The following is a 16,475-nucleotide window of genomic DNA, read 5'->3' as shown; positions in this document are numbered from 1 at the left end:
CATGGTGTACTCTGCCTCTTGCCCAGTGACAGCTGGGACAGGCTTCAGGCCATCGCCGTAACACTAAAATGGTTCAGAAGATGAATGAATCAGTGATACAGCTGCTGACACTTGCAGTCATATCTAGTCCAGTGTTTCGACCATTTTGTAACAGTAGCTCACGAGCTTATCAAATGACACCGCTGTGGTTTAACTGTCAGCTGTGTACATTTCAGGTGCATAGCACTTCCACAGCCCACGTCAAAGACACATGCTGACCCTCAGAGACACCACCCTGGGAAAGCTTCACCTGTTTTCTGTGAGCTGGGTTGTTTTTTTTTTTGCCATTTCCAATCTGATCCAGATCTTTTCCCCCAGCTTCATATCACCCACTCCTCACAGCCACATCATTGCTAAAATCTTGGCTACAGCAACGATGTGACTGGCAGAAAGCTTTAGGTAGAAGATGTAGATGTATGTAAATAAGGCAGAGTGTAGCACTGATCCAAAACCTACACATGCATCAGGTGATTTATAAAGAATACCTCTGCTGATTACACCAAAGCAGGCACTTTAAGGTAGTGTCTGCTCTGTGAGAGACAGTTTGTGTTAGTCGTGTCATATTGTCCCTGATCGTATCAGTATACGCTGTCTGACAGTGTGAGCCACGCATCACCCTCCGACGGAGAGCTACATCCAACAAAGCACGATCCTTTGGAAAATATGCAAGAAAATAGTTCCTGCTTGCTGAAAGTTGAAACTACACACTCGTTTTATCATGCGAGGCACAAATACACCATTGAGTACAACCAGGCTAGGAAGGAGGAGATGCTAGCAGCTGGTGATGTGCAACCCAAAAGTAAACAAATGACTCAACTGAGCATTGCTGGAGCACTCGTTAGTTGCACTATATATGACAGGAAGAGCAAACGGTGAATGGATATTACTTCTGCCGCTGCACTGCTTTTAGCCTTTCTTTGATGGGACAGTAGTGAGAAGACAGGAAAGCTGGGAGAAAGACCAGGGGCAAGGCACAGGAAGTGGCCTCGGGGCAGAATCAGGTGTGGGTCTCTGTATTAGCCTGACAGCTCAAAGCAGGCAGCTAAAGCAGCCTTACCCACACGCAGGCCTTTAAACAGCCGGTTAAAAGCTCGACCCAAGACACAGTTCAGGTAGAAGAAATGTCAGTTGTATTACGCATTGTGCCGGCTCCTGTTAGTTTAGTGTTTGTTAAAGTGTTAAATACACAGTTATGTAACTAAAGTTTTCAGTGGAAACACAACCTGGGCTACTTTTATGCTTACATCTGACACATGCTGTGTCACCACTGCTGCTCGTGTGTCATCAGTGACAGTAGCTCACCTCTGATATAAATGAAAATGTAATTATTCAGGTTACCTGTCCTCTCCTGTGTCAATATTAACTTACTGAGGGAGCAACCGACAGGCCGATCGAGTAGAAACAAATGAAAAGAAAATGGGCACACCTGAACCCCAGACAGGCCTGACAGAGACAGCAAAATACTGCTGCTGCTTGTCTTATTTCAAAAAGGTCTCTTTATCTCAATCATTTCAGTAGATAAACACAATGCTAAGCGAGCTTTAAGTGACTTTGGTTCTTCCAGTGGGAGCAGAAGTTTAAATTGTTCGTGTTAATGATACGTATCCAAATATCAGGATTCAACCTGGAGATGCAAAAACTGAGTCTAAAACTGTGACACCAGATGAATATTTTGGATAATTAATCAGCTGACTGCTGTTGTACGTATATATGCACATCTATATACTCATTATCAAGTTTTTCTTTATCACTTTGTATTTTGTTAGTAAAGCAAACATGAAAGGAAAAAAGTAAAATGTTTTACAATTTAATGCAACATACTTCATACTGCAACATACTTAAACTGAATCAAAAATAAACCTCGTATATGTTACAGTTTACAGTGCCGTGGGATAGTTACATTTTTTGTATTACTGTGTATGTCTGCTCTCAGTTAGCTATGATACAAATCCAAAAATACAAACATGCATTTAACCAGACACTCTTTCAGCTACACAGCCACAGTCACACTCAGCTGACTTTATATCAGCTGAGTGTGGTCATTGTAACAAGACTCCATTGTCTCGCAGTGCACTGAACTGACATGAAATCTGCCAAATAGCTCTAACACACACGGAAAAAAAAGTCACACAACCACAAAGCCACACAAACAAAAGCACCAAGAAAAAGACACTTTCAAGTGTGTGTAACTGCACACACACACACACTCACACACAATTCCCTATAACAAAAGACCTTTGTTTCTTATAAGAAGCCCTGATTAGCGCACGGACCACACACACAGTCATAATGACCTGGCTTTATACAAATGATCCAGACCAAGATAGAAAGAAAGCATATTATATATATACACACACACACACACACATATATATATATATATATATATATATATATATATATATGTGTGTGTTTTTTGGGTGAGATGGGTGTTTTTTTTATATATATAAAAATTCCCCACTCGCCCCTGCGGGCGGTCAATCCTTCCAGCTCGGGTCCTCTACCAGAGGCCTGGGAGCTTGAGGGTCCTGCGCAGTATCTTAGCTGTTCCCAGGACTGCGCTCTTCTGGACAGAGATCTCCAATGTTGTTCCCGGGATCTGCTGGAGCCACTCGCCTAGCTTGGGAGTCACCGCACCTGGTGCTCCGATTACCACGGGGACCACCGTTACCTTCACCCTCCACATCCTCTCGAGCTCTTCTCTGAGCCCTTGGTATTTCTCCAGCTTCTCGTGTTCCTTCTTCCTGATATTGCTGTCATTCGGAACCGCTACATCGATCACTACGGCCGTCTTCTTCTGTTTGTCTACCACCACTATGTCCGGTTGGTTAGCCACCACCATTTTGTCCGTCTGTATCTGGAAGTCCCACAGGATCTTAGCTCGGTCATTCTCCATCACCCTTGGGGGCGTCTCCCATTTTGACCTCGGGACTTCCAGGTTATACTCGGCACAGATGTTCCTGTACACTATGCCGGCCACTTGGTTATGGCGTTCCATGTGTGCCTTGCCTGCTAGCATCTTGCACCCTGCTGTTATGTGCTGGATTGTCTCTGGGGCATCTTTACACAGCCTGCACCTGGGGTCTTGCCTGGTGTGATAGACCCCAGCCTCTATGGATCTTGTGCTCAGTGCTTGTTCCTGTGCTGCCATGATTAGTGCCTCTGTGCTGTCTTTCAGTCCAGCTTTGTCCAGCCACTGGTAGGATTTCTGGATATCAGCCACCTACTCTATCTGCCGGTGGTACATACCGTGCAGGGGCCTGTCCTTCCATGATGGTTCCTCGCCTTCCTCCTCTTTCTTGGGTTTCTGCTGCCTGAGGTATTCACTGAGCACGCTGTCAGTTGGGGCCATCTTCGTGATGTATTTGTGGATGTTCGTTGTCTCATCCTGGACTGTGGTGCTGACACTCACCAGTCCCCGGCCCCCTTCCTTCCGCTTAGCGTACAGCCTCAGGATGCTGGAAACCCTCCATGCATGGTCAGGAGCTTTCTTGTCTTTATGTCAGTGGCCTGACATAAAAACCTAGGAATCACTGTCCAGGTTTAGACAACGAACATCCATGAGTACATCAGGTAGATGGACACAACTGACCGTGTGCTCAGTGAATACCTCAGGCTGAGGAAGAGGAGGAACCATCATGGAAGGACAGGCCCCTGCACGGTATGTACCACCGGCAGATAGAGGAGGTGGCTGATATCCAGAAATCCTACCAGTGGCTGGACAAAGCTGGACTGAAAGACAGCACAGAGGCACTAATCATGGCAGCACAGGAACAAGCTCTGAGAACAAGATCCATAGAGGCTGGGGTCTATCACACCAGGCAAGACCCCAGATGCAGGCTGTGTAAAGATGCCCCTGAGACAATCCAGCACATAACAGCAGGGTGCAAGATGCTAGCAGGCAGGACATACATGGAATGCCATAACCAAGTGGCCGGCCTGGAATTCCCGAGGTCAAAATGGGAGATGCCCCCAAGGGTGGTGGAGAATGACCAAGCTAAAATCCTGTGGGACTGTGGCTAACCAAAGTAGTGGTGGACAACCAGAGGAAGACGGCTGTAGTGATGGACGTAGTAATACTGAATGACAGCAACATCAGGAAGAAGGAACACAGAAACTGGACAAATATCAAGGGCTCAGAGAAGAGCTGGAGAAGATGTGGAGGGTGAAGCTAACAGTGGTCCCAGTGACTCCCAAGATGGGGGAGTGGCTCCAGCAGATCCCAGGAACAACATCAGAGAGCTCTGTCCAGCAGAGCGCAGTCCTAGGAACAGCTAAGACAGTGGTTCCCAAACTTTTTTTTGCTTTGTTTTACAAGAAAACTGAGATTTTTTTTAAAACTCCTTTTTTGCGTTTACGTGTGGACGAGGAATACAGAGTTCGTCTCGCAACGTCAAAGGTATGTGCCTTTTTTCACGTCACGCTGTGCGCCACGTTATTGTTTACATGAGATAAATTGCAGAATGGCAGATAGAGACACAATACTGTTAATCTGACTATCTGCAGGTTTTAAACGCTTACATTTACACACGCAGTTACTGTCCCTCCATTTAGAAAGGCAGAGGCGTCACGGTGTGATTATTTTACGTGTAGTTGTTTTTTTTCCTGTGTAATAATATTCAACATTGCTATCAATACATTTTTCAAAAAATGTCTCTCTGTGCAAAATGGGTTTAAAAACATAAACAGCTGTGGGATCCTGTTTGTCCGTGATTTGAAGATCCCAGCGCTGCTCCCGACGAAGGGAAAACCAATTCTGCAGGGGAGACCTACCTCAGCACTTGTGCAGCTGAAGCCAAAGCGAAGATTTGCTTCATTATATTTTCTAGTCTTTGGCTTGGAAGGAAGTCGGTTTGGAAACATATTCAGCGATGCTTCATCTCCTGCTTTGCGTTTGTGTGGGAGCCCCGTCAAAAACCTGTCCATGATGCTTGCAGTGTCCAAGAGTTCTTTTTTTTTTTCTTTCTTTTCATACCGCGCTGTGGTGTGAATGAGACACGGCGGGTCCAGGGATCAGTGTTTTGAGCCATTTTATTCAGATCACACCACAACACAACACACACCAACCCCCGAGTCCCCGTGTTTTAACTCGGCGGGCGTGATTAAGGATGCCGTGCAGGTGTGTCCGCCCTCCCTGCACGGCACCGCAGACCACGCCCCACCACATGCACCCTCCCTTCCAATGGCTCTGAACCCCCCTAGGGGGCGGGTCCCACACTTTGGGAACCTCTGAGCTAAGACACTGCGCAGGACCTCAGGCTCCCAGGCATCTGGTAGAGGACCTGAGCTTGAAGGATAAAGAAAGACTAGAGGGGAATGTTTTTGTATGTGTGCGCATGACTTTAATATAATAAAAATGAAATGGAGGACAGGTAGGACAATAAACACAGAAAGATTTGCAGCATATTCAAAGAGCCTGTTGTGTTACCCGAGTAATAAAGCTGCTGCACGATTAGCTGCAGATAAAAACGACCAAATAAAAAAAGGGGAAAAACGTGTGACTATACCAAGATCTCTGCACGGCGCAACAAGAGGGATTTTATGAAGAGCTCTTTTATAAAGATCACTAGTTCTTAATGTCACCAGTTGATTTTATACCAATTAACTATTGGATGCTCACATAAACACCCCGCAGCAGACACCGAGTAGAAAAAGGCACCTTTTTGACTCATTTTATTTTGGAAGATTCTTCTCGCGCAGATTTGGTTTCACGAGGGATCAGAGAAACATGTTGCTAACACAAACACAGACAAAACAAGACGTTAGTCTGATTGAACTAAAATCAGTGATTCTGTCCTCAACTGCAGTCTATGGTAAAGACCATCATTATTAAAAGCTAGTTGATTGAGGTTAACAGTCATTCAGGTAATAGGATACATAACAAATCAAATACAAAATCAGCTTTGATGTCATCATTCCTGCAGGAAAGAGATTTTTTCAAAGGCCTTCAACAGTCACAAAGAAGACTTCTTCTACCAACAATTTCCTGGAAATTTGACACGGCCTTTCTGGGATGTTTGCCTTTGATATTTGAATAACGTAAGTGTTGTACTTCTTGTGATTTCCAAGTGGAACTGATCAACTTTTAAAGGTCTGATATTTAAGCATCAGTTTGTAAAGACTGACTTACAGCCTGGAAATAAGAACAACTGAAGATTACTGTGAAGAGGTGAGTTCAAGGGAGGAGACGAAAAAAGGAAGTGCCGAAGTTTCTTCACCTGGGATAAGAAGTACGTGTCTCGGTGTGCATGCACAGATAAGGTTTTGATAGCAGAGTTCAAATTTGACTATTTACAACATGCAGATCTGATTGAGACACTAAACAAAAAGGGCATCACATGCACACACGCACGCACAGCTATGATGACCCCTGCTGTTAGTTCATGGCTCACTGAGGTGTCCAATCAAATCATTCCAGTAAAGAGCACGCCCATAGCTACATTTGGCCAATGAAGGATGACTATCTAGCTGACGGACCATTTCAGACGACCAGTTGTAGACAGCCTCTCCATGCCACACTGGAGTTGGTGCCAGCACGAGCTGCCCCTGCTCTCTGCAGTCCAGTTCCTCTGCTGGAGTCTGAGCGTCTCAGAAAAAGGCAGCTAATAATTATCAAGGAGAACAGAGTCCAGGAGAGAAGTGCTCTTTGCTCTTTGTCCTTGACTCTCTTGGTCACTTCTTCTAGCTTGCTGAATAAGTGAGAACATGTTGTTTCACTTGCCGATCTCTCCTCTGTAGCTCAAAATGTCTTCATCTTCCTCCTCTTACCTTCCCAGTCTGATTCACACTCATCCTCCCTCCTCGTATATCGCTGCACCCTCTTCTCTCCTATCCTGTTTCCTTTCACACTCCCACAACACTTTTCTGTCCTTTGAGAAAGAAGAAATTGAATTCTCCTGCCTCACTGCTTCAGAGTGTTGTCCCTGGGACTCTCCTCCTCGCTCTTTGTGTTCTTCCCTCTTTCCTTTCTTGTTCTCCTACTTTATTCTTGTTTCCATCACTGTCACACTTCCTATTTTCTCCTGTAATTTCAGTCTTTTCTATCCCCTGTTTGCAGACTGCAATTCTTTGCCCCGTTTCTATGCACTGGGTATTTTTTTGCCTTCATTAAATTCTGCCTCCTTCCATCTATAACGCTCCTTTGCTTCTCTGAGCAAAACACCACCATCTTTTTTTCCTCAGTTTTGCTTCCCTTCCCCCTTCTATTCTCCTCTTCTGAGGCTTAAACCTAATTATCTTGTGTTCTAGAGAGAGAAACCACACACACACGGTGGGAACAGCCTGTGGGAAGCAGCGCAGCCGCGACGGACGCCGTTTGTTCTCCCTTCGGCCGGTCGCCTCCGATCGTGTCAGCAAGACACAAGCGCACATATACACAGACTGAGAAAGCCAGAGATAAAGACGAGAGGGAAATACAGAAAAGGAGGCATTGTGTGTCTCACACACACACACACACACACAAGCCCGTTCAGCTACCTTAGTGAGGACCCTCATTGACATAATGGTTTCCCTAGCCCCTTACCCTAACCCTAACCATTAAAAATGAATGCCTAACCCTGACCCTAAACCTAACCATAACCTAATTGTAACCCTGACACTAAAACCACATTTTGAGCCTCAAAAAGGCTTCAAACTTGTGAGGACGGTGTGTGTGTCCTCACAAGTGACTGTTGGTTCTCACAAGTATAGTAGAATGCAGATTTCGGTCTTCACAAAGATAGCTAGACAGGAACACACACACACACACACACACACACACACACACACACACACACACACACACACACACACACACACACACACACACACACACACGGGGAGAATAACTGACTTAAATTGCTTTGATGCTAAAACACACTCTAATCAAAATAACTGGACAAAGATTTATGAATTCATACAAGTTTGGTTCACAATTTTCTTCGCGTCAGTTTAAATCAATACAAAATTGAAAGCTGATATTTCATGTTGAATGAACTACTTCAGAATAACCATTTTACTGCATAAATCTCCACAGAAAAACACCAAAAACCAATAATCACTGATGTTGGTTTGTTTGAGCACGTCGCGATCCCGAGCTTAACATTCCCACTGCTTTAAGTGTTCCTAAGCAGGGATGATGAAACGAGCGTCTCTGCCCTGTTTGGGTAAAAGTCAGTTACTCAACAACATCTTTATTAAGTGAGCAATGCAGGCCTCCTCTGTGACTATAAAGTGCATTTAACTCATGATGTGTTTAACAGTCTGGGCTTACATGTGTTGTATACTGTCAATGATTGAAAGAGAAATTACACAGACATTTAATAACGTGTCAAAAGATGTCCTGAATGACTCCTTTATGATTTTTCTTTTTACAGACCAATTTGTGATTAGAATGTGTGATAAGCATGACAGCTCAGCTAAACTGAGGCTTTACGACTACACAAGGACCAAAATACAAGCGTGCTGGTAACACCTCACCCTTTGAGTCATTTCAAACATCTGCGTACCTGAGGGCCAAAAACATGGTTTACAAAAATAAATAAAGGCTATGCTAGCATTGTAAAATGCATCAAGCGGCCGTGACATGCACCAAGTCCACGAGAACAGCGTGTCAGCTATAAAACAGCAATGTTTGGATCTTGAACGCTATGATTTGAAACTGCTGGAAATTCCACTTGTTTCAGCAACGATTTTGCTATTTTATCCTTAAACTGCTGCTAGGTCATTAGGCAAACCTATAAAATATAAATCTTACATCTCCAGAAATAATTAATCCATTTCCTGGTACGCTTACACCCATCTCTGGAGTTTGCCCTTCCAGGAGCAGCCCCTAAAGCAAAGCCTTTCAGGGCAGAGTGCAGCCTACTCACAGCCACTCTGACAGGACAGAGGGCTGTACTTAATCACATCGCTGGGAACAACCTCTAATATCTTCCTCACTTTGCCTGACGGCGGCTTCTTCCTCGCTCCTGTTTAATGATATGAAAATATCCCGACATTAAATTAGTTTTCTCACATGCTCACAGTGAACGCTGCTGGAGAGGTCAGTTTGCCAGCTGGGCAGCGAGAGAACATTTGCACACGTCTAAACACACACAGGCCCCATAAACAGATGGTGTCTCCTTGTGCACACACACACACAGTGATATGCTGTTAACACATGACCAGGTCCCTCGAGCTGGCGGCCCAAACGTTACACACGAGATAACATCGTGTACGTACTTATGCAAAAACGCACACAATCCAGTCATTGACATGATTCTGAAACCAGTTCCCCATCTCTGCACAGTCAAACATGTTCTTCCTCAGTTCGTCATCCTGCTTCCTCTTTACTGTCTCAGAAGTGCAGTCCTACAGTGGACCATGCTGCAGCTTCACACCATCAGAGCTTAGTCATCCACACACTGCTGTACTTAATCCACTATCGCTAACACGCACACACCGACGAGCACCTGCGTTCCCCTCAGAGATGTTATCGCTGCTTTGTCATGAGCTACTGTCATTCAGTGATTGCATCACATCGGAAAGCAATAATCTGCATTCTAAAGGAGAACGGGCACAGACCTAAACGACTTCACCCGTGCACGGTGCACACTATTGTGTCTATGCTGTGTTATACAAAGTGCTGCTATAATAGACTCCCTACTTCCAATCATTGAGATCACACACACGCAGCTGCCACACGGATACACCGCAGCTCGGTGGACACGCCGTTAAATCTAAACCTTAATCTAATCCACTCGTCCTCCCTGTGTGAAGAAAGCAGTCCCACTAACAGCAGCAGGTCACTCGGGCACGCCCCGATGTTGAAGGCACACTGTGAAAGAAAATGCAGCGAGGAGTTTCCGCTCTGACGGTTCAGGAAACACTAGAGCACCTAAAAGGCTTCCCTCGCAGGGCGCTGACCGCCACTCTGGAAAAAAAAGTTTAGATCGTTTATAAAGAAACACAAATGCTCTAATTGATTTTACAATTTATACAGTAGTCCATTTTTGGCACTTTGAAAATGCCTCTGATGTGGTCACGCTGCATCACGCTGCTCGATACCCACAAATAGAACGACCCCTGATAAGAGTATAGAGCGTAGTGGATAAAACCAAGAATTTGTAGCGCGTACTACGTCTAGTTTCAACATGACATCCATTCTTGCAGACTGTAACCAGACAGCAGACACATGGAAGTGGCAGGACTGATGTGAAGAGCATTAACTGGCTCCTTTTTGTCAGGAAATCGTGTCGATTGATGAGCAGAAGTCAAAAACAGCCACGCTGTCTTATGTAATAAAGGATATAAAGTAACAACCTTGTCGGCACCGTCTAGATAAATCTATTAAACCAACAGACTCAGACCTAAATGGATTAACGCCAGTTTTTATAAGTGCACGATTTACATCAGTCCAATGCATACAACGACTCCAGTGAACCCACTGGGAGGACTGGTCCACTGCTGGAAGGACCATTAACAGCTGAGCAACAGACTCATCTGGATCCACTGAATCGTGTCTGTCATGTGATGCGTCACCATACATGCACAACCAAAGCCTATTATCGGCTAAAATATGCAGCCTATGTGCAGCCAGCCTTAAAGAGGAACTATAGTAAATCCTGTAGGTGCTTTATAGGATTATTGCAGCGATGCTGTAAACACAAAAACAGCATTAGTAGTATGATAAGGTTGCCACAGATAAGTCCTGATAGAAGGATCATTACGCACATCGTTGTGAGTCCACAGGAGAAAGAAATCTTTACTTTAAGCCACTGAACTCAGCCCTAAATCTCAACAGGAGAAATCCAGATGTGCCACAGCTACACTGGACTCACATCTGGTAACTGTGTAAGCCTTCACAGGCGAAAGCACATCAAACAGGGTAAAACAATGTTTCAGTAAAAATATTACAGAAATAAAACGGCTATGTCACATTTTGGGTCAAATATTGTCGCACTCAGTTTCTCGTTTCAGTTTTCGGCTACTGGTCCATGATGGCCTATAACCCTCGTCCCAACCACTCCCACCAGGAAAAAGAAATCAACAAATAAATAATTTGAGAGCCTGAAAAAAAAACCACTACAGAATAAAATGAGAATAGTTCTTACTTTAGAGTCAGTCAGCCCAATCGCTAATGGATAAAGTGTTTAAGCTCAATAAAATATCACGATTATATAATGATTGTGTGGGAACATTATCATTCAACCAAGGTAACAGGTAGCAGCATTTCCCTGGTGTCTACACAAACTAATCCTCCTACAATGTATTATTACAGGATTTAACAGTAAAAAAACAAAAAAAAACCCAAAACAACAGTTCAGTGCTTTTAAAATGGACAGTGAATGCATAACTTACCCAGTCACTGCAGTGGGTGAGAAAACCCACTGAATCTGTCTGAACATAACCGTAAGCAATGATTCATCCTGCAACCGTCAAACGATACAGTCGTCCTTTTGCAGATGCACAAACTTGGAAACTCCAGAACAATCATATGTTTTTAAAATTGTGTTTTTCATTTTTTTTAGTAGCTAAACATTAAATCTGGATCCATTTTGCATCAGATAAAAATGTTGTACTAGACTGTCAACTCTGACAACTGCACATATAATTAGGAACAGTACAACACCGGTGTGTGTGTGTGTGTGTGTGTGTGTGTGTGTGTGTGTGTGTGTGTGTGTGTGTGTGTGTGTGAGAGAGAGAGTGGAGGGGGGGGGGGCATAAGAAAAAGGACACACATGCACACTATGGGTTTATTAGACCGTGGTTATGAAAGACTTACTTCATCTGTTTGACGATGGTGCTTTTCCCTGACTCTCCAGCCCCTGAGGGATAAGAGACAAGAAGACAATATAAACAGGGTGTGTGTGTGTGTGTGTGTGTGTGTGTTTGACAGAAAGATGGAGATAGAGTGTCAGAGAGGAGGGGTAGGGAAGAGAGAGAGAGCGGCAGGGAGGTATGTGCACAGCACAGCAGCAGCGGGTGGAGATGAAAGAGATGGACAAAGTGGCTGAAGCCTTTCTTCCTCAGCCTCTTCCATCCTCCATCTTGCAACAGAGTCAAACAGATTAAACACTCGAGGTTAATTTCGCGCAAAGAATCAATGAATCAATCCCCAACCAATGAAGCAGTGCTGCCTGTGCGGGGCCCTCCACTGCTGCATGCTGCCATTTTTTCGCCTTGGCTTCCATCTGCAGCTAACATCTCTGCTGTAGATGCCATCTTTTACCGACACACTGACTGATTGTGGGTTAAAACATTTGGACCATCTGCCGTTATCGTATTCAAGCAGGTGGCTTCAAAATGATGCAATAGGAAGGAAGGTTCCTTCAAATGCACAATAAAAAATCATAACGCATCTTTGTTCTTGTTGTTGAATATAGTTTGCGACAGACGTCGACAGTTTCTGTCTTTTCTTTCTTTATTTCCACCACGACCCTTCAATTGTGATCATTTCTTTCCACCACCAACCCACACCCACCCACACGCGCGCGCACACGCACACACACCACACCTTTCCACCGCCCCAGCGTCTCATTTCTCAGCCCTGGCGCTACCAGCCGAAGAGAAGGGCATTAAAGCCAAGTCTCTTACCCAGCAGCAGCAGTTTAACATCTTTTGCCGCGGTGAGGCCGTCCTCCTTCAGGTTTTTCTCGATGGCTTTGCTCCGATCCAGAGCCGCCCTCTCCTCTGCGCTCAGAGTACATCCCATGGTCAGAGAACACAGCTTGATAGAGTATCGGTACCGGGATCCACGGAAGAAAGCGCAATAATTAGACGAATGAATGAAACTTCAATTGCAAATCCTTTTTCTTTCCTTCGCTGGTTTATTGCCCCCCTTTTCTCTGCTCAGGCTTCGATCCCTCTGCGATCCCTCTGCTTCTTTCTGGGCAGCCGGAAGAAGCGCCGTTAAAGCATTGAAATCAGGGATCCGCTCGGTTTGATCCACAGCGCAACACCGAGACGATATAGCCTCCGCAGCTGGTCGCTTCTCACGCGTGGTCTCGGAGCTGGTCCGTCCGTTATCCGTGTCTTTCTTTTCTCTTTTTTCCTCCGTTAGTAAATCACGATAACGGTTCCCTCCTTCTTCTTCTTCTCCACTCGTCTATTCTGCGTTACTGGGCGGCGGTGCGCATTGCTCGGTTCTTCCGTTTGGCTCCTCCGGGGCGGGCGGCGGCGGCGCGGACTCGCTCTGTAACACTACTGCCTCCCGGTAGCTCCGGTAGGGGCTCGATGCTCCGTTAGTTCATTCGTTCAGTTGCAGGTTGCTGACGTCAGAGCAGTGAAAACAAATGTGGGAGAGCACGTCCACGCTCCCAGTGGCGCGGCCTGGTGGCGCACTGGTATATAGTACCATCATGGGCTTCAGAAACAGTTAAACCCAAAGAGACTCCAGGTTAAGTTAACGGTGAGGTTGATCAGTCTATAGGTCCGACGGCTCGTAGAAAATCACATAAAATAAGGTTAAATGGATACTCGATAGAGCACGCAGATTTCATTTTCAGACGCATAAAACTGCAAATGTATGAGATTTCTTTACTCGTGCAGCTTTCTCTGAAGTTCTCTTCAGTAATAACGTCCTGGCATCATTATATAAGACACTTGGACTGATCTGAAAGTATCTTTGTGACTCTTCCCAAAGACAGCAGTGCGGTGGTTACATGCAGGGCTGGATCTAACCTTTCTGATACCCCAGGCAAACTCATGATTTGGTACCCCCAACCTCCTTACAGGCATATTCAGTTTTACCACCACAAGTTTTTGAGAAAATTGTCCCTTTTAGGTATGTAAATGGCCCCGAAGGAAATGTACAGGATAGGTGGATTCCCATTGTTGGCAAACAGGTTAAAACCCCATTTTTGTAATTCAGAGGGCAAAAGTTTGTTGGACAATTTAAAGCAGGGGTGGCCAACTCCAGGCCTCGGGGGCGGTGTCCTGCAGGTTACATTTTATAAGACTGGGGTCTTATAAAATGTACTGTTTATAAGATTGGGGAAACCTGCAGTCAGCTGAGACTGAAGAAGTCACTTGGATGAGTGATGAAACATTTCTCCCACAAAACGCTACGTCCAGATGAACAGAATCAACTTTTGGACAACAACAACAACATTTAGCTACGTGGAGCATAAATTAGCTAAGGTAAACACAAACACGTATGTTCAGCATCTGGTAAACAGCTGCGAGTGACCAAAGGTCATAAAACAAAAAAGACAAGTATCTTTATTGTTTCTTTAGGTGAGAAAATGACTGGCCAGTGCATTAGCAGTGATCATGATTTCATCCTACAAACAAATATTTTATCCAAGATTAAATATTGAAGCTACAGTATTAGTTTATATATATTTTGACTATAATTCAATACAGCCGTTTCAGTTGCAGTTCTAATATCACAAATGTATTCATGGACATAATATTGTTAAGGAAGAAATACTGAGGGAGGCAGCTGTTCCATTACATCTTTTTTATTGAGTTGCTGGCTTCATACAGTCGCACTGTTCATCTAACTCATCACACTGTTTGTGGAAATGGAGCCATTTTCCAGCTGATTGTGTGGCTGGTTTGGTAATAATCAGCATCATCAACAATATGACATGGAAAAACACTCATTACATACACACCTTGTACCCCTCTGTTTGCACAAGATCATCTACGATGCCTTGCTTTTATTTACTTTGTGTATGAAGGCAATATTTCAGTCTTGATATTGTAGTCAATTGGGAAAAATGACATTGGCTTTGAGAAAGAAAAAGAAGCCCTCAGTGGTTACAGCCATGACTAATGGTTGGATCTTGGCAACAGCGGGTGCTCTGAGGTTATGTGGCAAAAATAAGAAGCTTCTGGCCCAGCTTTCCTCAGCGTAAGTGTTTTCGTGCCTCCATTTGGATTTATTTATATCATTTTTTAAAACTTCAGACAACATCATCCTTTGCTAATAATTTATCAGACATTAGACTTTAGAGTCATAGTTTCCTGTTCACAAAATAGTGATTTGCAGAGTAATTTGACATAAACAAAGAGAAGATGAACACATTTGTTATGTACGCCTTGTTCTGCTATGACACCTTTATTTAGCATGACATGAAGTATATACAGTATGAGTTTAAAGTCTATAGCGGGGGGTGTCATTCATTTTCCCAAGGAGCCACTTGAGAAACTGGGACTGTTGTGGAGATCCAGACTGATAAGCAGAACTCAATTCTGCAACAAGTACAATAATGATAACATAGAGGCTATAATAACAGTCTGTGGAGTGGGTGTGGTCTCTGGCCGGCTGCAGAGGAGGGGTGAGGCAGTGAGCTCCCAGGGCAGCGCAGGGGCGGGGTGAACAGGTGTGCTGGGATGTGAAGGTGATTGTGACTCTGTTCACAGTGACAGTCGGAGGGGAGGAGAGCGGACGTGACAGCGGAGCGGGAGTGTCTGTGTCCCAGTAAAACAAAACCACAGTGAAACCAAGGCTACGTCCACACGTACCCGGGTATTTTTGAAAACGCAGATTTTTCTATGCGTTTGCACCTTTCGTCAACACGTAAACGGCGTTTTCGGTCACTGAAAACGGAGATTTCCCACAACGCCTGTCAGGGTGGATATTTTCGAAAACTCCGTTTTTGCATTTACGTGTGGACGAGAAAAACTGAGGTCAAAGGTGTGCGCCTTTTTACGTCACACTGTGCGCCACGTTTTGTTTATCGGTGAAATGAATTTCTACAATACTGTTACTGTTAATTGTACTCTCTGCAGTGTTTAAATGCTTACGTATACACACACAGTTACTGTCCCTCCACACATAGGCTGTGTCCCAATTCAGGGTATGCACGCTTGAAGTACGCACACTACGCGTACTACGTACGGTGCGTACTACAAGTACGGGAAGTGCGGAAGTGAGACGCTTGTGAAATGGGACGGTCTAGCCTTCCTCGCGCTGTTCAGGTTGCCTAGCAACCATGATACTAACCGCGAGTATCTGAGGCTGAGACCACGGGACTGTAAAACATGATAGTTGGGCTTCATTTCTGTGCTGAACAGTCATTTCAAGATTAGTTAGTAAATAATAATTAGCTAATGTTGCTCATGAGACTAAAGTCATCTCACTGTGGTAATGTTAATATAATATGGACAATATCATATGTATTGTCAGATTATTATTATATATATATACATATATACATACACACATACATACACACACATATATATATATATATATATATATATATGTATATATATATATATATGTATGTGTATATGTATATATATATATATATACATATACACATACATATATATATATATATACATATACATATACATATATATATATATATATATATTAGAAGTAGAGGCTTTAAAACCAAGTTACCGCTGAAAGTACAAACATCACTAATGTCACATAACTTTGCCGACATGTGGCCAACAGTAATGTTTTAATGTTCTTAAACATTCGCACATAAATAAGTGACATCATATTCAGTACTTAC

At 44.1% G+C, this 16,475-nt stretch overlaps 1 protein-coding gene across 2 annotated transcripts in view; it reads right to left on the bottom strand.

Annotated features, from left to right (window-relative positions):
- LOC134631652 (guanine nucleotide-binding protein G(o) subunit alpha) overlaps positions 1 to 13,247 on the bottom strand; it is a 96,515-nt gene extending 83,268 nt beyond the window's left edge. The window contains exons 1-2 of one of the 2 annotated variants that reach the window (XM_063480197.1): positions 12,595 to 13,247; positions 11,783 to 11,825 (exon numbers count right to left, since the gene is read on the bottom strand). In XM_063480197.1, coding sequence (XP_063336267.1) covers positions 11,783 to 11,825; positions 12,595 to 12,712 — 161 coding nt within the window. In that variant the 5' untranslated portion in view covers positions 12,713 to 13,247. The remainder of the gene's footprint in view (positions 1 to 11,782; positions 11,826 to 12,594) is intronic. The other variant, XM_063480196.1, reaches the window with a different exon arrangement.
- Between the last annotated feature and the right edge of the window lie 3,228 nt (positions 13,248 to 16,475).

This window comes from Pelmatolapia mariae, linkage group LG7 (genome assembly GCF_036321145.2).
Source record: "Pelmatolapia mariae isolate MD_Pm_ZW linkage group LG7, Pm_UMD_F_2, whole genome shotgun sequence".
Lineage (NCBI taxonomy): Eukaryota > Metazoa > Chordata > Actinopteri > Cichliformes > Cichlidae > Pelmatolapia > Pelmatolapia mariae.
Note: the sequence above shows the minus strand (reverse complement) of the source record. Positions and strands in the feature narration are given on the sequence as shown.